Source organism: Lynx canadensis, chromosome A3, assembly GCF_007474595.2.
Source record: "Lynx canadensis isolate LIC74 chromosome A3, mLynCan4.pri.v2, whole genome shotgun sequence".
In the NCBI taxonomy this organism is placed as follows: Eukaryota; Metazoa; Chordata; class Mammalia; order Carnivora; family Felidae; genus Lynx; species Lynx canadensis.
The window spans coordinates 62,624,371-62,650,666 of record NC_044305.1 but is presented as its reverse complement, the minus strand read 5'-3'; the positions used below and the strand labels follow the sequence as shown (position 1 = coordinate 62,650,666).

The window sequence follows — 26,296 nt, the reverse complement described above, 5'->3', positions numbered from 1 at the left end:
AAAGATGAGAGAGATGAAGTTGGTGTATCTCAGACCCAAGCTTGTTGAGATTTGTTTGCTTCTCTCTCAAACTTCTCAGAAATGTTTAAGGTCAAGCAAGATACCTCGGGATGAGATCCTGTTTGTATTTTTTAAAAACAGAGAGAACCATTGAGTTAATACGTTTCAACCCAAACCAGTGGACGAGATGCAAAACATTTTCCTCATTCTATATTCCTTTTAAAAATAGATCACAGGGGCGCCTGGGTGGCACAGTCGGTTAAGCGTCCGACTTCAGCCAGGTCACGATCTCGCGGTCCGGGAGTTCGAGCCCCGCGTCAGGCTCTGGGCTGATGGCTCAGAGCCTGGAGCCTGTTTCCGATTCTGTGTCTCCCTCTCTCTCTGCCCCTCCCCCGTTCATGCTCTGTCTCTCTCTGTCTTAAAAATAAAAATAAAACGTTGGAAAAAAAAATAAAAAAAAAAAATAGATTACATTTTGAAGGAATAAGGTGTTTGAGAAGAAGTGAAGCTTGAGAATATATGAGGTATTTCTTGTTGACAGTCTGAGCTTATGGAAACTTGTCAGGTAAAAGTAGTCACAAGAGATCAATATATTAAACTGAGCCTTTGAGCAAGTTGCCCAAGATCAAAGCTTCTTCATATTGCAGTGAGAAATAAAAATAGGTCTTCCAGGCAATGACACATCAAAAATCCCGCTGCCAACTGCTGATGCTTTCTACTTTTCAAATATAGAAATCTGCAACTCTAACCTGGAAATGGCACTTAGTTCGATAAAGGACTCTGAAATATCTGTCTTGCTCCACCTGTAGCTGTTGGCTTATAGACGTATTGCTGTTGGAAGATTTGGGCAATGTTGTCATTGCCCAGCTTGCAAAGGAGTGCAGGCTTTAAGTGTCCTCAACACATTTTCCTAATGTTATGTAAAACACTAATATAGTGGGTTATTTTGTTTCCCTGTAGCATGTAACATGTTCCATCTTTTGGATAAATCAACACCATGGAACCATTCCCAATGAACTCCAGCCAATTCAGATTCACAAACAGTACAAAGCCATGTAGTAGGCACAGTGGGGAACATAGAGATGAATGATGTCATCCCTATTTCAGAAACCACGTAAATAAAACAGGTATGGATTTCATCAACTGTAAATAAATAAGGATCTGGTGGATTCCGGAATGAGGTCAGAGGGTGTGACAGGAGCTAGTTTGTGGGGTTGGGGTACCAAGGAAGTCTTCTAGGAGGAGGGAAAAGTCTTTAAAGGCTGGCTGAGATTTAATTGTTAGATAAGTTAATTTTCTTCGATTGGAGAATTGAGTGAGGTTAGACTGATAGGAGAGCCTGTGTTGCTAAATAAATTGTGAAGGTCTCATTGCCCAAGTACAAAGGAAGGAATCTTAGCACAGTGCTCAGCATTGTGGGAACCACTTTAGGCATATATAATGGAGTCTCTGTTGTCAGAGTTTAGTGATGGTTCAGTCTGGTTGAAAAGAGAGCTTATCCATGTGAAACAACCAACAGTGACGTGCATAAAGAAGTTCTAATTCTATAGTGCATATAATAAGTACAAGAATTCAGAAAAGAATGTGGACTGGAACAGTCAGGGGAGGCTTTGCTTTATAGGGGAGTTAGGTATTTGAGATGGGTCCTGGAGCTTTGGTGTGAGTTGGAAACACTAAGGTGGTAGGAAAGAGCATGTCCAGATTGTGGACGGCATGGGTGAGGGCACACTGTAGAGAACACGTGTGATATATTGTGTGCCAGTGAGGGATAGAGCTGAAGAAGACCTGGTGTGTTTTGGAGAGCAGTACAAGATTTGATAAGAGACCAGTTGTAGCAGGCCTTAAATGTCAGCCAGAGGAATTTGGATTTGATCCAAGAGTTAAGAGGAAGTCAGTGAGCTTAGGCTTACACTGGTAAATAGGCTGCTGTCTCCATGCACAAGAGATACACTGAGGAGTGTGTTAAATCTTTCCAGCCTCTCCCAGTGATCAACAAAATTTCCAGCCCCTCCTAGTGGTTAGCAAAAGCTCCCTGGTAGCCATCTACCAGCTCTCTGTCACCTGGAAGCCCCTGTTGCCTGCCTGGCAGCTGGTAATGGGAAGAGAAATGCTTCCTGAGTGCTTCGTAGACTGCATGGCTGTTGTCTTCTCAGCATTGCCAAGAGGACCATCAAGCCACAGAATGTATAAACAGGAAGGGAATTTAGAGATCATCTAGTCCAGTGGAATCCTTCGTTAAGTAGAAGCTTAAGTGGGAGTTCAAGATGTTGAAGATAGTAGAGAGAACATATGTGGTACAAGCAGGGGTGGGGGCCTAGAGGCCCACCCGCATGGCCCCTCACCCATTGGGGGCCCCAAAAGGGACTAAGAGGAACATCCCTATTCAAAATAGGAATCTAATCCAAACCAGTATTTGTAGATGAGAAATTAGGCACAAGAGGGCAGGTGACTTCTTCCTACTTGACTTCCTACTTCCTTCTTCGGACGAGCCAGCCAGCTTTCTACTTGACAGATGTGGCTGGCTCCGGAGGTGGCCCATGTTGGGCTATAAATAGCAAATTTGTTTTTTGCCTCATGATCCATTTCCTTCTTCTACTGTGGCCTGATCATCCTCATAGCATATTCTGCAACCCCGTGCCCTTGGGCTGCCCGACACCCTTTCCCAGGAACTGCCCTCCTTGGACAGGGACCCATGCTCTAGACCTTTTGCCATCAAAAGTTAGCTATCGAAGACCCTCTTCCTTTAGAAATCTACTTTCAGCTAGCTGACTGCCACTGCCCCTTGAGCCGGCCAACAAATCGTGCTAGCATGTTACTAAGTTCTAATATGTACGTAAGTTCATTCTCCCGGATCATACTGCTGTTTTTCAGCAGCAGTCTTTGGAGACAGTACCCTTAGCTGAAGGCAGGTCTTCAGGCAACACACTGACCTGGCAGGAGTGCTTCTTTAGGCCTTGCTTGGCCTCCTGGTTCTCTGCCCTCATACTGAGCTGACTCAGCCCTGGCACTTGTGTCCTGTGTGGCCAGGCTTCAGCTGCCTCCAGGAGGGCTTTTGGGGCATGTGGACTGGTCTTACATGAATAGACCAAAGGAGCAGCTTCAAGAGAAACCCTTCAGAGCCTCACTGTCCTTCCTATCCCCTGCGCATGATACCCAGGCTTCCTTAGCGATAGGATTGGCCCGCACACCCCTAGAAATAACATTTCCCAAGCAGTTTGGGGTACTTATTCCAGGGCTCCCTGCCTGAACCCAAAGCCCCTGTGTTTCTGGGTGACCACAGGGAGGGTCCACGTTGAGAGGGACTTGGGGAACGGAAAAGTCTCTAACCTGCGTATGCACTTTGTGAAGTTGAGTAGAGGCAGAGTATACTCGAGGTTAGCAGGTCTGGGTTCTGGTCCCTGTTCAGTTCTAACCAACCACGCGGGGCTAGCCATTTTGTTTGGGACTCCTTTTTTATCTGTAAAGGGGGAAGCTGTAACATGATGGTGGGAAACCGATGAGGGCAAGGAAGGATGTGTGAGAAATGGGCATGAACGTACAGAAGAGCTGAGCAAATAGAGGAAACATCTATTGTCAGATAATTAAGTCTTTATCAACATAATCAGCCAGGTTGAAAATGGGCCTTTCTGTTGGCCCTTACAGGAACGGCTGTGCCTGGAGCCTGGCTTTTCACCAGACTGGATACAGGACACAACACCACAGCCTGTGGCTGCAAACCAAAATACTCTCCTTGTTTGGCATGGTGTCTCACTTTTCATCTGATTGTGTTTGGGACACATAGATATAATTTGTCTAAAAAACCTTGATTCTATTCTTAGTTTTGCCTTAATCTTGGGCAGGTCACTTGAGCTATATGAGCTACTTTGTTGATCTGTAAAAAATGGGAATAATAACGCCTATTTTTTTCTTCCCTCTTAAGAATCTTATAAAGTAGAAGTATTTTTTGAAGACAAAACTTTTAATAAAAGGTAGTTGATATTATGATTATCATCATTACTATTATTACCAGGGATCATTTCCAAGTGCGTGCTTTGCCAAGTGCACGTTAACATAGTTCTGTTGACTGTGCTGTTGGAAATTCTCACCTTGTGATCTACATACAGACTTCTCATGCAGCTTCTTGAAGTTTTTATTCACCTTACTTATTATCCTTTTTAATAATCCTGGGGAGAAGGTAGGGTTGAAAAGAAAAGGGACTTCTGTTAACATTTTCTATAATAACTGAAGCTATATATCCTCCAAGCCCCAAACTGTACAATAAAGTTTTCTTGGATACTACTTTTTTCCCATAATTCCTAGCACATAGCTTATTAAGTTATTAACCAGCAATTTCTCTGGCAGCATATTAAACTTTACTTTTAAACAAGTCACAGAGGGGGGGAAACATGCATCTCTCATAAAAGGAATAAAAAACATACACCCTCTAAAACGATTTCCCCAGGCTTTGAACAATCCCAAGCCCACACAAGGTCTCTTTTTCCTCATTCTCTGCACATAACTTGAGTGTTAGTACATTAATGAGAAAAAGATGCCTAATAGAAGATGGAAAAATATGAGGGCCTCTGGGGGGTGTGGGAGGCTCCCTGGGGGTCCTCTGAAAAGGCAGGTTGAGCCTTAATGGAGGGAAAAGGGCAAAGCCTTGGCCTTGAGATTGCGGGCTTCCTCTTGAGCAGCAGTTTTGCCAGGGAAGCAGAGGCAGCTGTGGCCTGGGCCCTGACCTACGCAGTGCCCTGGTGCCTTCGACAGACTGCCTGTGCCTTGTGGAGTGCCTACCCAGAACCCTGGTAAAGTGGTTGGGGCCCTGTTTTCACAGATTCCATTCCCTGGAACAAAAGCTGCTTTTCCAGGGGAAGCCCCATGTGCTTGTGCAGCGCAATGCTGGAAGCTGGGGGCTCACAGCTCCTGGTCTCTTGCTTTGGGCATGGCAGCTCGGTCAATTCCCTATAAGTTGGTCAACCACCAGAGCAGGGCATGAAGATGGCTTCACTTTAAAAGGAAAATTCAAGTAGGAGGGCTACAGGGCAGCCTCTACGTGTGGGTGTGAGTATAACACTTGCAAAGCTCCGACCAAGGAAGGCTGGATGGAAGCTGGAGCGTACCATAAAAATGCAGCTCAGCCGTCACACCCCCTCAGGGGAGGGCAAGGTAAACGAGCAGCCCTGGTAGCCAGCCAGATCCTGCGTGCTGCTGCCAGCTGGCCCTGCATACAGATCTAAATTCTGGATGTTACAGTGGGGGAAAATAACTTGTTTAAAAATATACATTCTGCAATTCATGACCATTTGGCATCTTGGTTTAAACAAATCCACTATTGTTCCTCCAAGAATGCCATGTGATGGTTGCTTGGCTGGGGCTGTGGTAAAAAATGGAAATCAGCAGGGAGAGAGGGGTTCTTTTTTATTTAATTTACACTTCCACATTTATATGACTTAATGTGGCCTGCATCAAAGAAGTACCTCCTGGCTCCTAACCCATAACAGCTCTTCCTTTTATATCCAAATGTAAGGAGAGGCAACTCTGGTCTGTGGGCAGCTACCAATGCAGAGACATGACTGCCTAGGTTTGCAAAGATGGCCAGCGGGATCTCTGGGAGACCAAAGGATGGTCAGCAAAACACTGTGTCAGTCGCCCATTTGGATTGTCCTTGGAGACTGTTTTCTGATGGTTAATTAGGGAAGGTTTTCTTGGAGGACAGGCTTTGAAGTGAACTTTCAATAAAGGACATGGTGTGGCTGGACATATGTCACTGGGGAGATTGTAGCAGGATATGGGAGGATTTCTAGACTCTTTTCCCCCTCTCCCTCTCCTACCACCTCCTCTCCCTCATTATTCTTCTCTTGCCCCTCCCCCCACTTCTCACCTGCCTTCTCTCCCCTTGCTCCCCACCTACTTTTTCTGGTTTTCTTCTTTCCAGCCTATTTGGGCTGATGGTGGTCCCTGGGATATTACTTCATTAACACCCTGGCTGGCTCCATGGTAAGAGGCTGCTAGTGCTTTTTGGCATTGTGGTTGAGAGCGGAAGCCGTCTGAGTAGGAGTGAGGCTGTGTAGGGGCCAGCATTAGAGCCCGCAGTGGGTTGTGATGAGCCCCTACTAGGACCTCGAGCTCCAGAGTCATTTTAAGGCCGTCATGCTTGTCACCTGCACCTGTCTGACTTTCTGGCCTTCATTTGTCCCTGCATGTGGCAGGCATGTTCTCACCATTGTATCTGCTCCAGTGAGCTCTCCTCCCTGGATTCCTTCTTCCCCTTCCCGAGCCAAATCCTTCCGTGTCTCCAGACCCCCTCCTCCATGACATTCCCTCTGATTGTTTTTTATACCATAAGCTCTGCAAGATCAGAACTTCTCTTCTCCCTCCCTTTCTGTCCCAAGTAGGATATCCCCCATGGTACTCAGTAAATGTTTCTAGATTAATGAGGTTAAGTCATGAGTCTGATTAGGCTTCTGGGGGAGTAGTTCCCTGATATTAGAGTGATCTCAGACCCTGACTCTGTTGAAGTCCAGATACAGTCATTTGACTTAGAGACCTTAACAGACACTAGCAGTCTACAGCCATAACAGCTATTTCCAGCCCTCTGAAGATGACAGTGAATGCTTCTGGGAGAGTGTAGTATGCCCAAAGTGAACTGTCTGTCCCTTCTAGGGGGCCCACCAAAGCTTCACACTAGTGAGTGGGGATCTCAGCTTTCCAGCATGGATTGGGCTGGTGGGGTCCCACCGGCAGCTTCAACCCTTTGGGGCTTTTGAGTTCTGAAAGGTCACTCCTAAGCTCTCCCATTGGGTGTTTCACTCATCCTCTATGATTTCCTGTTGTCTTCCCCTCCCATGTTTCCTTTGCATTTCTCATTATTCTCCAAACATGTCATGTGTCTTTGGACATGCTGCTTCTTCTGCTGGGGTCACTCTGCCCATGTTCTGTATCCCAGGCTTCTCATTCTCCAGCTTTTTGCCAAGTCACTTCCTGACTCACCCAGGAGGACTAGGCAGGTCCCTCTTCAACCATCCTTAATTTTTACTCTGTCAAACCCTTCTTTTGGGCCACCCCTCATACTCTAATATGATTGGTTGTTTGTTTCTCCCACTAAACTAGTGGCTTTCAAGATTTTTTGACAATCACTTGAACAGATAATTTTACATATGACCTAATGTGTATGTGTGCTGTATCTATGTGTGTATATATGTATACACACATGAATTCTTGCATAGTTTGAGATTGTGATAATATTTATATAAGACATGAACAGTCTGTTAAAAAAATGCAACAGAGAGGAAATTTATTCAAGTTGTAGCATATTTAGTTTCAGGAATGTTTGCTTTCAACATATCCACCATCACTTGGATACCAAGCATAACCCTGTTGAATCCATTCAGTATAATGCGGGGTGGTTTATTACCTGGAAGCGAAAAAGGAGAACAAATCAATCAATGTTTTTATTTAAAATAATTGCATTTCATAAATTATTGACTTCTAACACCAAAGGTAATTATTAAAAACTGATCCCGGGCAAGGACTTTATGGAAACAAGTGAAGGAAATAGTGCACCTTGATGAACTCTGATTATATTTTCCTCTTCCCTTTCCCTCCCTCCCTCCTTCCCTTCTTCTTTTCCTCCCTCTCTGTCCCTCTTATCCTCCTCCTCTCCCTCCCTCTGTTGCCCCAAATCCTCTCTGTTTCCCCTCCCTCCTTCCTCTTCTCCTTCCCCTCCCTTCTTTTCTCTCTGTTATGCTGGTCACCACTCATATGAATGTTGATTTCATAATCAACAAAATGGGTCATAACCTACAATTGAGAACACTATTCAGGACTCTAAGTTCCTTGAGGGCAGTGACTATGTCACTGGAATCATTTTATCTTCATATTTCCAAACCCTGGCACTACTGAGAGCTCTCAGTAGCCTCTCAGTTAATGTTTTCCGAATGAATGGCCCTCAGTTAAGAACCTCTGTAGCCACCGGGATTCCGGAAGGGACAGGAGAAGTGAATAATTTATCTCAGACTTCCCAGGAACTCCTGCTGTCCTCTAGACACTGGGGCCATTGTGGACGTGTCTGGGGAGCCCTACTCTCTCCGACCTGCGTTCTGCCTCCCCCCAATTTCCAGGAGAGAGGGCAGGAGGTTTAATGAAGTGCAGAGATTTCCAAGGCAGAAATGGATTAATCAGGTTCTCAGGTGGTTATTTGTCAAGGGACAAATGTTTAAAAAAATAGAAGAAAGTGAGATTCTTAACAAGCCCTTTGTTCGATTTTATATATGTAAACTTGGTCCTCCTAGTACCCGGGTCCTGCTGCTCCTTCCACAGCCTCCGTTCTGCCGTCTTTCAGCCCATCTGTTAGACCCTGACCATTTCTGATTTTTTTTTTTTTTTTGAACACTCTAAATCTCTATTATACCATACCCCATGCCAGGATTTTCCATTGGGAGTAGAAAAAAATCCCCAAGCCCACCAAAAACCCTGTGGGTTGGTTTCCTGTCCAGCTGGCTTGCTGTTCCCTGGGATTTTATTCCCATCATCAAAGTGGCTTCACAGACCGAGAACAACCTCTGGCTCCCCCTGAACTCTCAGTGTACCATTCCCAAGTCCGAATAAATACCAAGTAATAGTGAGAGAAAGAAAAAGACAACACAATTATTTTCCTGACCTAGAAGCCAGTTCAGAGTGAGGCCCAACTCTAACTCCAGACAGGGATATTATGTGGCTGTGATTGTGGCTGAGGCTGTGGCCATGGCTATCCTTGAGGGTAGAGCCAAGAACAGTGGACTCTAAGCCAGAATTTTCTCTGATTCCGTCTCAGAGGAAAAGCCAAGGATGGACTCCTTTGTGGCCCCGACCCTCCGTTTCCTGGAATCCAAAGCAGCAGCATTTGAGGGAGTCCCCCACAGTCTCGTTGACTGTGTCAGACCTGGCCCAGAGCCTCTCTGTTTATGGGGGCAGAGTGGTCCCGGAAGTGTCCCAAGAGTCCAGCAAGGTCGACAACCAGTGCCAGGTCCAAAAAAGATACAGAGCACTTCAACCAGGCATGGAGCCCTAAAGACTGCCTACCTTTCCTCTACTCATTTAGAAATTTTAAAAAAATACATTAACTTAGCTAAAAATATCATGGAAACTAGGCTCCTCATCAGAGTTGAAAATCAAACCAGCTTTCCAGAAATTTCCCTTTATGGTTCTGTATGGCTCCACCAACAGGAAAACATCCAGGATGAAAAGCTATGACTCTAAGGCCATATGGGAACAGGCAGTGCATTTTTATACTAAGAAGCACCCAGTTGGAATGAAGTATCCTGTGTCCTGAAAGCCCAGCCTGCCTTATTCTTGTTCCTACTTTTCAGCACATTCTCTAATCTTCCCACCCTGATCTTCCCAGGTCTGTGGACAAGCCAGACTAATTCCTTCCCACGTCTGTTGCCGCCTCTTAGAATGCCCTTCCCTGTCAACTTTGTCTAGCTAAATTCTTCCCATCTTTCACAGCCTGGTTGGAATTACATCTTCATAAACCTTTTTCATTTCTCCAGTCCACCTTGATGTTCTTTCTCTTAACTCCTTACATCCTGTCCCAAAGTTTTGCCGTTATTTTGCCTCCATAACTGGACAGAATTCTCTGAGGTCAGAAATCATCTCATATACCTCACTTCCCAGGACTTAGCTCAAAGCTAGTGCTTTGAGGGGATTCCATCTGCTACCTGCAGGCCACTTACTCAGCCCTGTGCTACCTATCTAATGATTCATTAACCCCAGCATTGGCTCTTCTCACTTTCTTTCTTCAGTGTCCCTTTTTTTGGCAGAGGGAAGTCCTACCTGTTAAACAGTGGCAACACTAGAATTGCAAATTATACCATCAAAGAAGTTTTCATAAGCTGGGCCTTTCACAGGGAGTAGAAGAATAAAGACAGGAAATTAGAATTAAGAGAACTGGGGAAAATGAGATAGAAACAAAAGATAGGGGGAGGATTAGGGAGAAAAATCCAAAAAGATAAAAGTTTTAAGCAACAACAACAAAAAATGGAACTGTAAAGTACTATAAGAAAATGTGGGACAATTAAAAAATTTTGTATAAATTTATATAAAAGTGTAAAACCCAGGAGGCATAATAAAAATACTAATATATTTGGCTGCATAGAATTGAACATTAAATTGCAAAAAAAAATATAAAGTTAAAAGACAAATGATAAACTGCAAAAACATTTGTAACACATGTGACAAAAAGTAGATTTCCTTAATATACAAAGAGCTCCTATGAACCAATAAGGAAAAGACCCACAACATAACGGACAGGGGAGTTGAAAACATTACATAGAAAAGGCAATTCAAGTATCTTTTTGAAAAGCATATGAAATGATGATCAATCTCACTTATAAGAAAATAATTGCAACTTCAAATGATGAGATCTTGTTTTTCACACTGGCAAAAGTCAAAAAGTTTAATAGTGCACTGTGTTGGTCAGGTTGTGGGAGACTAGAATTCTTACATGCTGTTGGTGAAAGTGTAAATTGGTATATCTTTTGGGAGAGCATCTTGTCAAAAAATCCATCAAAATTTAAATGTGCAAATACCTTGATTGATCTATTCAGCTTCTAGAATTTCTCCCCTGAGTACTGATTTATATTTACAAAATTGATGTACATATATTCTTCCTTGTTTTAGCCAAGTATCTTAAACAATCTGCGTTATTCCAAAAGGGGATTGGTACCCTCTGACAGGGAGCAGTCTACAACCATTTTAAAAATGAGGCAAATCTCTGTTTTTAAATGGAATGATATCCAAAATATAGAAGTGAAAAAAAGTAATACCTAGAACTTAGCATATAGTAAAACCACTATTTCTGTAAAAATAAACAAGTGGGTAACTATAGATAGATGCTTATAAATGAACAGAATGTCCCTGCAAGGACATACTGAAAATTAGTAATAGTGGTTGACTCCAAGGAGCAAAATATGAGTAGAGGGCAGTGGTTGGAAAAGAACTTAATTTTCACCACATGCCCTTTTATGCTGAATTATTTTATGCCACGTGCACATGTTACCTATTTTTTAAAGCTCATTAAAAAAAGTAGCTAGGTGCAGGTATGAAATTAGGCCAAATGTAGGGTATACATATAAGCCACGGGTCATGGTAGGGTAAGAGTCAGAGCGAGCAGATACTATAGAGGAAGCAAGTCAGTAGGACAGAAATGAGGCGGGTCAGCAACAGAGAGACCTTGACACAAGATAGTTTTGTTTTAAATCATAAGTATCTGACTTGCTTTTCATCTGCCAGCCTAGAATACGGGCATTTTGGGACAGAGTAGGGAAATGGTAAAACTGTTAAAATGCAAGGAATGAGAAGGATGGGTTTAGGGGCCAAGTGTATGGAATCTCACTGGCAGCATCCCTGTGCCATGCCATGATCTTAGGTTGGGAGCAGAACCAGGCGGGAACAAGCACCGATGGAGCATGTGCCATGACCAGGCAGCGAGGCGGTGTTCTGGTCGCTGTGCCACCTCGGAAGCTCACAGTGACTCACTCTGTGGTGATTAGGGTTCCCGTTGTACAGGTCAGGAATGTGATTCAGGTCACAGGAGTAAGCAGCAAAGCCAGGATTCAAACCCAGATCTGTCCCTACTGTTTTACTACTTAGGCTGAATTATTAGTACAACCAAGGAGGTTGGGGCCCTTTTCATGGTCAGTCTGAACTGAGGCTCAGAGCCAGGAGACCTTCAGCACTGTTCTCAAAAGAAAGTCTTCATTTTTCCTTTTTTTTTTTTTTTTAATCCAGACCCCTAAATCCAGGCCCACTTTTTTCCAGCATGTGATTCAAAGAGTAAAGTGAACTCCACATATTGAAAGAAGAAAAAATTCCATTTATTGGGAAAGGAATGTCTGTCGCAGTGTTTGTTAGCCCTTCTGTGTGTTTGTTTTTCAGCTGGTTATTTTAAGTCCATAGGTATGGTTTGTCCTATGTGATTGCAGTTCTCCTTCTCCAAAATGCTAAGTCAGTGATACTCGTAACCAATGATTTTTCCCCCAGATCTGTCCACTTAAGAGGAAAATAATAGAATTAATTCCCTCTGCCAATCTCCTTGTTTTCAAATAACTAGGATAGGATATTGGTTTTGTTTGTTTTCAGTTTGTTTTATTTGGAACCAGAGCATAGAGTTTTATCTGTTCTTTACATGTGTATCCCCAACCTCCACCATATGCTCTAGGATTTCATTTCCTCACTTGACTTACTGACGTGTCTTCACCGTTGGTGATTATCTGTCTTTTTTAGCATTCACCGTAACTCCGTAAGCCTCATGATATGCCTGTTACAAAATACCTTTTCTCTTCTGTGACCCAGGCCTCGGGGAGAGAAAATATCAATTTATCTGCTGTTCTTTACCTTTCTAGGCAAAATCCATGTTTGGTGACCAGAGCTGTATATATTGATATTCTCTTCCTGTTGACTCGCTGCCTTGACAAACCCACAAAAGGCAACCAGCCAGGTATGATTCATAGTTACATCATATTTTGGAACAATTACGGATCTTTGAAATACAGGTGGGGTTTCGAGTGGTTGTACCACACACTCCCCCAGCTTCTACTTTTGTAAAACTAACCACACATCAAAATTAAGCATAGCGTCGTATGGCTACCTCATAGAAGCTTCTCAGGAAACCTGTCCTTGTTTAGTTAGAAGTTTGCTATTTATTTTCAATTTGATCATTCAGGAAAGAGTTTGGACTCTACTCAGATGCCCTCTGTATTTCAGACACCTTGGCTTTTTTCCTCTTCCATGCATTTTCTTTGGTAGTTTGTCATTTTCAGTAACTGAGAGTCCATTCTGCTCCATTCCGTGGACCTTACTGAGCTGGGCTCATTTGATCCTGGAGCCTGCATACCTGAGACTCTGTCTCAAATTTGCCCTTCACTGCTTTAAGCTCTGCCTTGAGGTATGTTCCTTGGTCAAGTATGTTTCCTGGTATGGGGCCCCAGATCCATATTACAATTGTTCTATTTTAATCATGATTCACAGAGTGGTTTTCTAAAATGGAGAAGGGCAACTCCAAATTAAAAAAAAAAAAATTTTTTTTTGATGTGTTTATATAAGAGGCTGCAGGAAGTGCTGTACATGAGTTCCAGGCCACAGACTGAAACTGATTTTCATCAACACAAACTGGAATGCAGGGTAATGAGCCTGCAACTGGTTAAAATCAGCCTCTTCTAATTGATTAGGCCTGTCTAAAAGAGGCTACAATTACAAAGTCACATTCTGAGTACAAGCAGGCCAGGCTTTTCCTCTGTTACATTTAGTCTGTCAATGATTTCTTGTCTTCAGTAAATATATTCAGGCTGTCAGAGTCCGGCTCTGTCCATATGGAACCCTGTTCCCAAATTCAAACCAATTTAAATTGCTTGAGGGGGAGGTGCGAAACCATCTCACCCAGATCAATGTATATTAGCCCACAAAGCCCCTGTGGCCATGCAGAGGTAAGAAGAACCTGCCTGGGCTTTCATCAGCTCCACATCCCTGCACAGGGGGAGCTGTTGTATCCGTTTGGTAGAATAGGATCATATAGTTTTATAGTTGTAAAACGGGCCTACTTTATGCCTCTTGTCCCAGCATAATTATTAATGGTGCCCCCCTTTCCTCTTACGAGTGTCCCGGTTTGCACAATAAGTTATAGATCACCTTCGCTGTAGGAAATCCCAGGGTTGCGCCACCATATTTTACACTTGAACTAGGGTGCAGAGATTATAAATTGGGTGTTACCAAATAAGTTGTTTTTGGGTTTCCTCTATTTTTATATTTCAGTTCCAAATTCCATATAGCTTTATGATACTTCTCTGCTTGGTAGCTAAAGGACTTTGGCGGTGAAAGAGTTGCTCACGAGTAACAAGTCCAGTCGTTAGAGTGGTTGACTGTAATCATCAGTTTATTTGGACTAAGTTTTTCTTGATGTATTAGTACCTTTATTCCTTGTCCGGAGGGACATTCCTTGAATGTTTTGGAATTCCCTACTCTGTTCTCCAACCACCCACCCTTTATTGATGGCTGGTCTCCTTCAGGAAGATGACATTGGCCTTTTTGAGCCATCCTTCCCTCCAAAGTCTTGCATATTTGGAATTTGTACCCCAGTTAAATGTGGTCACAAGCTGTGGTTTATTACTCAACAGTATTGCACTTGGATCGATGCATCATCCCTCTTCAGGTACTTTGCAGAGTAAGATGCGTGGGGGTGGGTACTCTTGCCCTTATTCTGTTCTGAAAGCCATAGCCCTAACTATTTTATCCTGCACTGCCCAATATGGCAGGACTCCTGAGCACTTGAGATGTGGTCCATCCAAATTGGAATGTTTTGTAAGAATAAAATACACACCACATTTCAAAGAGTTAGTATGAAAAAAAGAATGTAAAATTTCTCGTTAATTTTTTTATATTGATTACATGTTGGAATGATAATATTTTTGATATATTGGGCTAAATAAAATGTATTGTTAAAATTAATTTCACCTGTTTCCTTTTACTTTAAAAAATGTAGCTGCTGGAACATAAAAAATTATATATATGGCTCATGTTATATTCCTAACAGACAAGTAAGGATTTTATCCAGTCCTTTGGTGTTTGCCCACATAAGCCACAGATGCGTGTGCATGTCTGTGTCTATCTGTATGAATGTATGTAATCTTATAGTACATTCACACAAATAGTACTAACAAATTTTCCTTCTTTGAGGATGGAACTAGATTTTTAGAACTAACCAAATGTCAAATGTGATGGCAATTAAAGTGGATGGCACTGTTTAGGATAAAAACAAACTATGAGCTTAAAGTAATGAAATCTATTCTTATGTGTTTCATAAATTGTTTCCAAAGGCAGTTTGAGCTACAGCTAAATATATCACCAAACAAGATGATCACTTATTTGGATGAGTAGACTACAATATGATTTTGAAATAATGTCATGACATTATAGTGTTACCTTGCAAGTAACTTGAAAGTATGGATCGTGCTGTAGATTCCTTGTCCCCCAGCTAAGTACATAGCAGGCCCTAACTATGAGGGTTTGTTATTAACTGATAGAAATGCAGAGTTTTCCTCAGTTTTTAGAATAATAACAATTGTCATCAAGATACAAAGTCTTATTTAAATTCATGCATCAGTCAGATGTAAATTTATTTTCTGATTCAAATGTTATGTTTATATCATGTGTATGTTTGTAAATGTATGCATATCTACCTCCATTATTAGCTCACGAAGCTGAGAGTAAGGGTGTATATCATTTAGGCTCTGAAGCCATATCCCTGGATTTGAATCCCAGCTCTGCCGTTTACTAGTTTTGTGACCTTAGGCAAGTCAATGAACCTCTCTGAGACAGTTTTTCTCAATTGTAATTGGGGATGATAACAGGATCTATATCTTAGACTGGTTTTCAACTAACATATATAAATTCCTATGTATAGAATGTGCTTTGCATCACACAGAATAAGTGCTCAATAAATATTAGCTACTGTTAATATTATTATCATTATCACTAGCTAGAAACATGCATCTAATCCAGTACCCTGCAGCCCCTCACATTCACAGCTCTCCTCTTATTTTAAACATCTTTGGGAAAGAAGAAATGCCTGCTTTCCTAGGAAAATACTGAAGCATGGCATACCTGGGACAGAATGTCAGGAAATCCACTTGATTAAGGATGCTCCTGCCCTCTGACTGATTCAAAAAAAGGGTCATTTTTTGTTGTTGTTCATTTATTTCTTTATTCATCAGAAGTGACATGTTGGCATCAGACTCATTGAGCACCTGTAGCTGGAGATACACATGCATATGATTTGGGCTTGTAAGTAGGCACAGTAGGGTTTGCAGGTATTACAAAGGAAGTGTGTGTGGGATACATTGGAAGCACCAAAGAATGGAAAGTCATTTTTTTTTTAAGCTTTTAAATTTATTTTGAGAGAGAGAGCACGCACACACAAGTGGGGCTTGAGAGAGAGAGAGAGAGAGAGGGAGAGAGAATCCTAAGCAGGCTCCATGCTGGCAGCACAGAGCCTGACATGGGGCTCGATCCCACGAACTGTGAGATCATGACCTAAATCAAGAGTCGGACACTCAACCAGCTGAGCTACCCAGGCGCCCCTGGAAGGTCATTTTTTCTTGGGAAGGCGGGGAGACTTCAGTTGAGCTGATTTTGAGGGTGAGTAGAGATTAACCGCATGGTCAAGGTAAAGGTGGGCATCATAGACAGAAGGAAGACCATGGCCAAAGCCACAGAGACACGAGTCAGCACAGCCTTCAAAGAGCTAGGACAATGACCAGAGTATCAGTTCAAGACCAGGCAGGTGTGACTGGAAGGGAGGCTACAGAGGCAGGAACTCAATCACAAAGGACCTCGTAGGCCAGTCTGAGGAGCTTGGACTTGACCCTGTAGACAAAAGGAGATTATTGAAGGACGTAAGACAGAGAGTGGCATTGTGTGGTTTTTTAAGACAAGGAGACATTTCCTTCTTTGCCCTCGTCCTCATAGAATTCTTAGGACCCTTATGAACCAAGTTCCTATTGTCGCTGAAAAAGAATGTAACTGAAAATCCATTAATGGAATGTCAGGGGGATTTGTCCAGACCTTGTGATCATCGGCACTGGGGGTCTAGGAGGTGGGAGTGGGGAGCAGAGAACCAGACTGAAGTTAAAGGCAGCACCGTGCTTCAAAACACTTGTCTTAGAATGGTGCCATCATGGGAGTTTCTTTCTCTTATTTCCATTTTATGAATCTTACACACCATGATTCTGTTTTATTCATATGGGTGTATGTACTTGCATTTCAGCAGTAAATGAATCTAACTGAATCTTGAAAGTGCTTAATTATTCCGAAAGAAGTGAAGTAGTATCAATTTCAGGGAAACTTTTTTTGGTTGGAGGAGGGTCTGTCCATCTCCTCTCAAACACTATTCTGTACGTGACCTTGGAAAGCTATTTCTATCTCTAAAGTGTCTCAGAACCACATTGAGGGGCTGGGGCATAAACAATGAGAAAAACATTGAGGGGGAAAGGCAGAGAAGACGATTAGAAAAGCTTAAGATAATGATGTGTTTTGTGTGATTCAGACTTTTATCTTCATGCTTCCCCAGCCTTTGAGGTTTCCTCAGCCATTAACTAGGTTTTAAAAATTCCAGATCTGGGGGTTTTGTTTTGAGTTCTAACGTGATTTAAACCCACAAGGACGCTCTGTCCCCTGTATTCTTTTTCCTCTTCTGAATCCATCTGTCATCATTCGTATGCATCAGTTTCCTGCTAGAAAGAAAATTATAGTCTCCAGTTGGAGCTGGGGGGTGAGGAAGAAGAGGACTAACTGCCACAAGCACTTTGGGGTTGCCTTGCAGGCCTGGGCAGGGATGGGAGACAGAGCTTTCATTCTCACTGGAAACCCACCTTCAGTTTTTCCTTCTCAGGCTGGACATTTTCCATCCTCCTTCCACAGAGTATAAGTGATCTCAAAAGGCTGTTCCCTCCCCTGAAATGTATATAGGATATCCGGCATACTCTTGTCCTCAGGAAGCATTTTCAATACCCTCTTCCTTATAGGGATCATCGTAATTAAAAAAAAAAAATTTTTTTTAACATGTATTTATTATTGAGAGACAGAGAGACACAGAGCGTGAGCGGGGGAGGGGTAGAGAGAGGGGGAGACACAGAATCCGAAGCAGCTCCAGGCTCCGAGCTGTCAGCACAGAGCTTGACGCGGGTTCAACCGTGAGATCATGACTTGAGCTGAAGTCAGACGCTCAAACCGACTGAGCCACCCAGGTGCCCCGGGATCATCATAATTTTTGACCAACAGCTATTGAGCGCCTACCGCCATGCCAAGCACTGTGCCAAGCGTTTTGTGTGCATTAGTAAGGGAGGTACTAGTGGTCCTTCGTGTTAGATGTGAGGAAACCTAAGGCACAGAGAAAACCGGCCAAGTGTCTCATGTGTAGTGAGACAGAAGAGCCTGGCTCTCCAGGCGTCGACGCTGTGGCCCTGCAGCCCAATCGGGGCCAGAATTAGGAAAATCTCTACCTTGGGGAGGAGTGCCCTAGAACCCTGTTGGTTGTTTTGTCTTCCCATTCCTCTTCCTCTCTTGTAGAACCCCGAGGCCTTAGAGAGGGATCCCCTCTATAGGAGTTTCCAGATCATAGGCTTTCATGGGGATTTTCTTGCCTCATTTCTGTCTCTCCTGTGCCAGCAGTATATGCAATAACATGAGAGTGTACCGGGGACACAAGCAGTTACTAGAAAGAGAAAGCTTGACCGCTCCCAGGCAGCCACCTGCCCTTTTTCCCTTCACAAGTGGACCTACGGCCACTACATGAAGCACTTCCCAATTCCAGGCTGCTGGTGACTGCGTTCTGTGGTTCCTTTGTTAGTTGAGATTTATAGTTCAGATCTCATCATTCCGCCAAATGCAATAAGCATTTTGTGTTACTAGAATGTAACTTTTATTGTTATTATTTTTCCTCTAAATGCCTTAAAAGTGACCAGCTTATGAGAGTGAAGTCAGAATCCCTAAGTAGTCTAAATGCCAAGTCAATGTGCTTTGTAGATCAATGTAAGATTAGAAGACAGGCTCTCATTTATTACTGCTTGTATTTATATAATGGAAGTTAGGTAATGTAAGCACTCCAAAGGCCAGCTTAGATGTTGATGATGGTCAAATGCTAAAATCTGTGACAAGTATTCACAATGCCTTGTATTTGTACCACCTGGAATGTGAATAATATATGTGTGACATGAATAAGTATAAGGTCAATGATTTTTATGACATACCAACTTCCTTTACTTAAGTTCCTGGGAAATATAGCCAAACAATTACAGAGTATAAAACATTGGCAACTTACAAACACCTGCTTTGATTATTTGGTCTAATTAGGTTAAATTTAACCAATCCCATCTGAACAAATTGAAAACAATTCTTATCTGTTCCCTTGGTCATGCACTTTTATCGGTGTTGGATGCAGATGTGTTTAATATGACACAGTTGGTGCTGTTCTCTCAGCTCTGGGTGGGAGATAAAAGGGAATTGAGAACATATTTTTAAAGTCTTCTGGGGACTTTTTATTTCTGGGCCTACAGCTATGAAATTTCAAGGAAAAAAAAACAGGCTTTGTTGTCAATAAATTAGTTGCTTTTCTCCAAAACACTTAACTGTCATCTGAATGGTTGCTTTTGCCAAAAGTATCTTTCCCAGGGAACAGCGAGCTCCTAAAATAAGCAGATGATTCTAGCTGCCTTTCGGAAGTCAGAATAATACAGGATGTGTTATTAGATTGTTAGGTTCATGTGGTGTTTACCCCTCGTTAATTCCAAGCCTTGGTGCTGAGTACATAGGCCCACGGTTCTTAGAATTTTAGAGTTTTGAGACCATTTAATCAGTAGGTGGAATGGAAACTATAGCAATTAAGTGACTTGCCCAAGGTCACACGGCTAGTTAGTGAAATAGTCAAGCTTCCCTGGTTCCTGGTGCAGTGCCCATTTCCATGACCAAAATTAAGAGCCTCGTAGTAGCGTGAGTTGGGCCGAGTGTCTAGACCTGTAACGGAGCTATGTCATGAAACCTTCTTACCCACATTTCCACCCCAAGAGTAAAATACTGTTCAAATGAGCAACTGGGGTCTCAGATCATCTGTGATTTCAGTTTTTCTCAGCATTCCTATATTGCTCACTCCAACAGCCCTCATCACAGATAATCTGTGTCCATTAAATTAGGTAAGCAAATTGTTTTTGAAAACTTATTCTGGACACTTCATATAAATGGAATCATACAGCATGTGGCCTTTTGTGTCTGGATTCTTAATGTTTTCAAGGTTCATCCATCTTGGATCATGAATCAACACTGTTCTTTTTTATGGCAGAATAGTATTCCATTGGATCAGTATACCATGTTTTATTTATTCATTAGTTGATGGATTTTTGGGCTGTTATAAACAATACTGTCATGATTCATGGACAAGTGTTTGTGGGGATGTATGGTTTCAGTTCTCTTAAGTATTGACCTAGGAGTAGAATTGCTGGGCCGTATGCCAGCTCTAAGTTGAACTTTTTGAGGAATTGGCAAACTGTTTCCAAAGAGATTGCATCAGTTTACGTTCCTCCTACCAGCAACGTATGAGGGTTTCAATTTCTCCACATCCTTGATGGCACTTGTTATCATCCATCTTTTTATTATAGCCATCCCAGTGGGCATGAAGCAATATTGCATTGTGCTTTTGATTTGCATTTCCTTTATCAAAGGCTAGTGATGTTGAACATACTCTCTACTGCTAACTGGCCATTTGTTTATCATCTTTAGGGAAATGTCTATTCAGATTCTTTGCCCATTTTTTAAAATTTAATGTATTTTTTTAATTTACATCCAAGTTAGTTAGCATATAGTGCAACAATGATTTCAGGAGTAGATTCCTTAGTGCCCCTTCCCCATTTAGCCCATCCCCCCCTCCCACAACCCCTCCAGTAACCCTCAGTTTGTTCTCCATATTATGAGTCTCTTCTGTTTTGTCCCCCTCCCTGTTTTTATATTATTTTTGCTTCCCTTCCCTTATGTTCACCTGTTTTGTATCTTAAAGTCCTCGTATGAGTGAAGTCATAGGATATTTGTCTTTCTCTGACTAATTTTGCTTAGCTTAATACCCTCTAGTTCCATCCGTTTGCCCATTTTATATTGGGATATTTGTCGTTTTATTCTTGAGTTGTAAGACTTCTTTATATATATGGATATTAATCCCTTATCAGTTATATGATTTACAAATATTTTCTCTCATTCTGTGGGTTGTCTTTTCACCTTCTTGATAATGTCCTTTGATGTATAATTTTTAGTTTTGATGACATCTAGTTTATTTTTTCTTTTGTTGGTTGTGCTTTTGACATCAAATCTAAGAAACCATTGCCAAATCCAAGGTCACAGAGATTTGTATCCATGTTTTCTTCTTTCTTCTAAAGACTATATAGTTTTATCTCTTAACATTTAGGTTTCTGATACATTTTGAGTGAATTTTTGTATTTGGTGTGAGGTACAGGTCCAGCGTACCTCAGGATTGCGTGTGGCTATCCATTTATCCCAGCACTCTTTGTTGAAAGACTTTCATTATCCTTTCCCCCATTGAATTGTCCTGGTACCCTGGTCAAATAATCAATTGACCATAAATATATGAATTTATTTCTGGACTCTCAATTCTATGCTATTGTTCTACATGTCTGTCCTTATGGCAGAACTATACTGTCTTGATTTTCATTGCTTTCTGGTAACTTTTGAAATCAGAATATAAGTCCTTCAACTTTATTCTTCTGTTTCAAGAGTTTTTGGCTGGGTCCCTTATATTGTCATAAAATTTAGGAAGTTTGTCTGCTTCTGCAAAAAAGGAAAGAAAGACTAGCTAGGGTTTTCATAGGTATTGTGTTAAATCTGTAGGTCAGTTGTCATTACAACAATATTATGTCTTCAGGTATTCAGATCAGAATACAGGATGTCCTTCCATTTGTTTAGATATTCAGCAATTTCTTTCAGTGACGTTTCTTTCATGAACGCCTTTTGTTAAATAATTTATTCCTATGCTATTCTTTTTGATGCTGTTGTAGGTGGAATTATTTTCATAATTTCAATTTTAGGTTATTTGTTGCTACCATATGAACTATAGTTGATATTTGTATATTAATCTTTTATCCTGAAACCTTACTGAACTCATTTATTAGAATTTTTTGGGCTCCTTAGGATTTTCTATATATGAGATCATGTCATGTGCAACAGAGTTTTTACTTCTTCCTTTCCAATCTGGATGCCTTTTATTTATTTTTCTTGCCTAATTGCCCTGGCTAGAACCTCCTGTACAGTGTTAAATGGAAATGGCAAGAACAGACATTCTTGTCTTTTTGGGACCTTAAGGAGAGAGCTTTCTTCACCAGTCAGTATGTTGTCGGCTGTGGGTTTCTCATAGATAATCCTTTAACAGGTTGAAGAAGTTTCCTTTATTTCTAGTTTGTTGTGTCTTTTTACTGTGAAAGGGTGTTGGATTTGTCAAATTCTTTTCTGTATCTATTGAGATGGATCATGTGTTTTGTTTTTTACTTTTATTAGTATGGTGTGACTCATGACTTTTTATTGCTGAGTAGTATTCCATTATCTGTATGGTTTATATTAAATCACCAGTTGAAATACATTTGGGCATTTCTACTTTTTGGAGATTGTGAAGAATGTGGCTCTGAGCATTCATGTAGAAGTGTTTCTGTGGGTCATGTTTTTATTCCTGTTAAGTAAAACCCAGGAAGGTGATCACTGGGTTAGGATAAGATTACAAGAGTATGGAAACCAATTTGTCAATAAATTTCATAAAAAAAAAAAAAAAAAAAAAAAAAAAAAAAGAATTACAAGAAACTGCCAAACTTGTTTTCCAAAGGGGCGTACCACTTTGCATCCCCACCAGCACTATATGAGAGGTCTAGTTGTTCACATCCTTACCTAGACTTGGTATTATTGTCCCTCTGGCAGTTCTTCTATACATGTATATTTTTGGTAAAATGTCTATTCAAATCTCTTGCATATTTCTTTTTGAGTTCTCTTATTGAGTCTTAGAGTTCTTTATTCTGAATATAAGTCCTTTATACAAATAGATATTTTCTACCTGTCTGTTGTTTATCTTTTCATTAACAATGTCTTTTGAAGAGCAAACATTTTGAATCTGATGAAGTCCAATTTATCAATTTTTTCTTTGTTTTATGCTTTTTGTGCCCTAGTAAAGAAGTCTTTATCTATCCCAAAGTCACAAAGATGTTTGGTCATGTTTTCTTCTACAATTTTATATATAAGGTTTTACATTTAGCTCTTTGATTGACATCAACCAGATTTTCATGTATCTCATGAGATAAGGTTGAAGTTCTCTTTTCATTTCTAGCATACAAAAGGCCAATTGTTCCAACACAATTATTTCTTCAAATATTTTTTCCAGCCCTTTCCCTTTTTCTTCTCTTTCTGGGACTCGACTCAGATGTGTATTAGGTCACTGGGAGTTGTCCCACACATCACTGATGCCCTGGCAGTTTTTTCTATCGGTGTTTCGTTTTTGATAGCTTCTAATTCATGTCTCTAAATTCACTAGTCTTTTCTTTTGCAGTTTTTAATCTGCTGCTAACTCCATCTAGTGTATTTTTTTTATTTCATATATTATCTTGTTCAGCTCTATAAGTTTGATTTGTGTCCTTTTAATATCTTTCATATTTCTCTTTATCGTTTTCCATGTTTCTCTAGATTCTTGCCCATATGTAGCATGTTTATAGTAGCTGTTATCATATCCTTGTTTCTACTTCCATTATTATTATTGTTACTTTGGGGTCTATTTTTATTAATATTTCTCCCAGTTATGGGTCATATTTTCCCATTTTTTTGCATGCATATTTTTTTTTTACTGGTGCCAGACAATATTAATTTTATGTTGTTGAGTGTTGGATTTATTTTATTCCTTTAAAGTGTTGGATTTTAGGGATGCCTGTGACTCTTGATCTCAGGATTGTGGGTTCAAGCCCCACTTGGCCATAAAACTTAGTTAAAAAAATTAAAATTAAAAAAAGTGTTGGACTTTGTTCTGACATATGGTTGTTACTTAGGATCCATTGGATTGCTTTAGATCCATTCCAGGGCCTGCTTTTTTTTTTTTTTTTTTTTTTTTTCCTAGAGAGAGAGAGGGCATAAGTGAGCAAAGGGGAGGGAGAGAGGGAGAGGGAGAGGGAGAGAGGGAGAGAGAGAAAGAGAGAGAGACATGGGACTCGTGTTTTTACCCAAAGCGGGTTTGGATCTCACCCAGAGCGGTGCATGAGCTCACAAACTGTGAGAACATGACCCGAGCCGAAGTCAGATGCTTAACCACGGAGCCCCCAGGTCCCCCAGGGCTTGCTTTTAATAAGCTCTGTTTTGGCGGGTCCAATCTGAAGAGGAGCCTTTAGTTTAATGCAAATGTAGCTCCACTAACAAGACCTTTCTCGGTCTCTACCTGATGCCCCATGTATTACAAGGTTTTTCTACTCTAACTGGTGAGAGCATGAACTACCAGGAGCCGAGCTGAGCTTCCAGAATTGTTGGGCCCATGGCTCTCACGGTTCTTTCCGCAGCCTCATGGAGTTTCACCCCTCGTACATGCACATCGGTGTTCAGCAGAGACTCAGTAGGTTGCCTCTGCAGATCTTTGTTTTTGTACAGATACCTCGTCGTCACTATTCTGACCCACAAATTCCAGCTGCCTCCCCAAACTCAGAGCTTTCATCTTCTCCACTCAGCAAGATCTCTGGGCTCTGGGGCTCCCCTGCTATGGAAATTGCCTCTAGGTAGTAGTCTGGGGCAGTGGTGAGGCTTACCTTGTTTGTTTGGTCTCTGAAGGATCACACTGCCCATATCTAATGTTTATAAACAGTAATTTGTCACATTTTGTCCAGTTTTCTAGTTGTTTATGGCACAAGGGCAATTCTTGTAACAGTTAAACCTTGGTGGCCTGAAGCAAAAATCACTTGCATCACTTTGTTTTGAAACCTCTTGATGCCTCAACTGTACAATGGGGCTAATATGCTCTGAAGACCGGGGTGATGAAGGTCACATTAAAAAGATATATATGAAAACTTGAAAAGTTATGTCCCAAGAAAGGAAAAAATCCAGTGTTGGAAGAAAAGCAGCTATCAGCAGTTAAAACTGATAGCAAAAACAAAGAAATGCATCATCTCATGCAGAGCAGGAGACAAAGCTTCTGTTGGTCCCATGGCCAGGTACACTTACTCCCAGGCTTACCTCCGTTGCTCATCTGGCAGAATGTACTTAACTTCTCCCTCCGTGATGGGGCTGGACTTCACGCTAAATAGCATAGACTCTGTTGGATCTGCCAGCTCTGCTGTACCTCACAGCATCATTCATGTGGGTGTTAGTCCGCAGCCCAGTAGTGCCAGAAACTTCTTGAGTCTTAGAGTCAGTTTTTCCCAGAACTGTGAACTGTGGCACCTGCAAGGGACTGAGATAGGTGGTTCTGGCTTCTCTCTTATCCCAGGAGACAAGACAGAGGTAAGCCCCAGTTACTTAAAGGAATCTTCCCAGCTAGCTACCTCCTTTCAAGTTGATTTCATACTGTATCTCATTGCCTAAGGGTGGAACAGAAGCCCCAGGTCTTTGTGGGGAAAAGGCAGATCTAAACAAGGACGTCTAGAGTGTGATGCTAGGGAAATTCCTGATTTCCTAATCTTGTCCTTAGTAGCCAGTCACTGACAAAGAACCAGAAGCGCTGTTTGCTCAGAAGTAATTTTATGTTTGTGTCTTTGGGTTGTCATGTGTTTATCCACAAGTATTTCCTGACTTCCCCCTTGTGTTGGACAGGGGCCGATGGGATGGTGGGTGGAGTCCAGAAGTAAACCTTGGTCCCACCCAATGCCTGATGAGCTCATTTTTAGCCCAAATCCTTTTAGAGATCACTCCCAGAGCAGTCTCCCAAGCACCCTAAGCACAGGGACTAGGTTTTTATTTCCATGGGTTGACAAGATAGTCTTCAGATGGTATTCTCAGAAGCTCATCCTCCTTCCACAGCAGCAGATAAGGAATTCTGTGCTTAAAAAAAAATACATGCCTTTGAGAATATGCTGGGGGCAAGGGAAGGAGGGAATATTTTCAAAGGGACGGGTAAACAGGGCATAAAGGGGTTCAGAGACCTGGAAACAGAAGTAGGCAAGAAATAAGCAGCCAGCACCAGTTCATGGTGTTTCTCAAGACAAAGTTAGTCTCCAGATCCTTCCACCAGGTCATTCTACATGTTGGTTAGTGGAGGGGCCCCCAGGGTCAGGATTACAGTGCTTTGGGAGGCGCAGAGGATTAAATCCAGGAATGGAATTTCCCTTCGATAAGGAGAAGCCAAGATTTATTAAATCAGTTGATTTGTTGTTGTTGTTGCAGTTCCTATGGTTTCCTTTTCTCCCCAAATATATATATACTTTTTACTGACAAATTGCGCAAGGGGACATTAACATTCACAGAGTGTACAAATTGTCATCTGTGATTATTTTTAGAACCAGTTTGTCAACTGTTTGAGGTAGGAACTTTTGTTGGATCTGACTGCAGATCTCTCTGACCAGAGCTACAGTCCTTTGAAATAGAAAACACTGTCCATGTTGCTGTGAATTAAAAATGAAGTCTGCTTTGTATTTGCTCACGCCCAACTTTTCTAAGGAAGCTGGAGATTCTGGGAGAAAGGGGGAGGATCCAAGAAACTTTAGAACAGTTCCATCTGCAAACTTTTCTTGACCTACTGGTATCAGAGAATTCAGAGCCTTTTCAGTATGTGAAAGAGAAATCT

At 41.6% G+C, this 26,296-nt stretch overlaps 1 protein-coding gene across 4 annotated transcripts in view; it reads left to right on the top strand.

Annotated features, from left to right (window-relative positions):
• The window catches only part of THADA (THADA armadillo repeat containing), a 329,970-nt gene that overhangs the window by 239,338 nt on the left and 64,336 nt on the right, over positions 1 to 26,296 (top strand). For all 4 annotated transcript variants that reach the window (XM_030310495.2, XM_030310494.2, XM_030310496.1 and 1 more), the window contains exon 31: positions 12,363 to 12,457. In XM_030310495.2, coding sequence (XP_030166355.1) covers positions 12,363 to 12,457 — 95 coding nt within the window. The remainder of the gene's footprint in view (positions 1 to 12,362; positions 12,458 to 26,296) is intronic.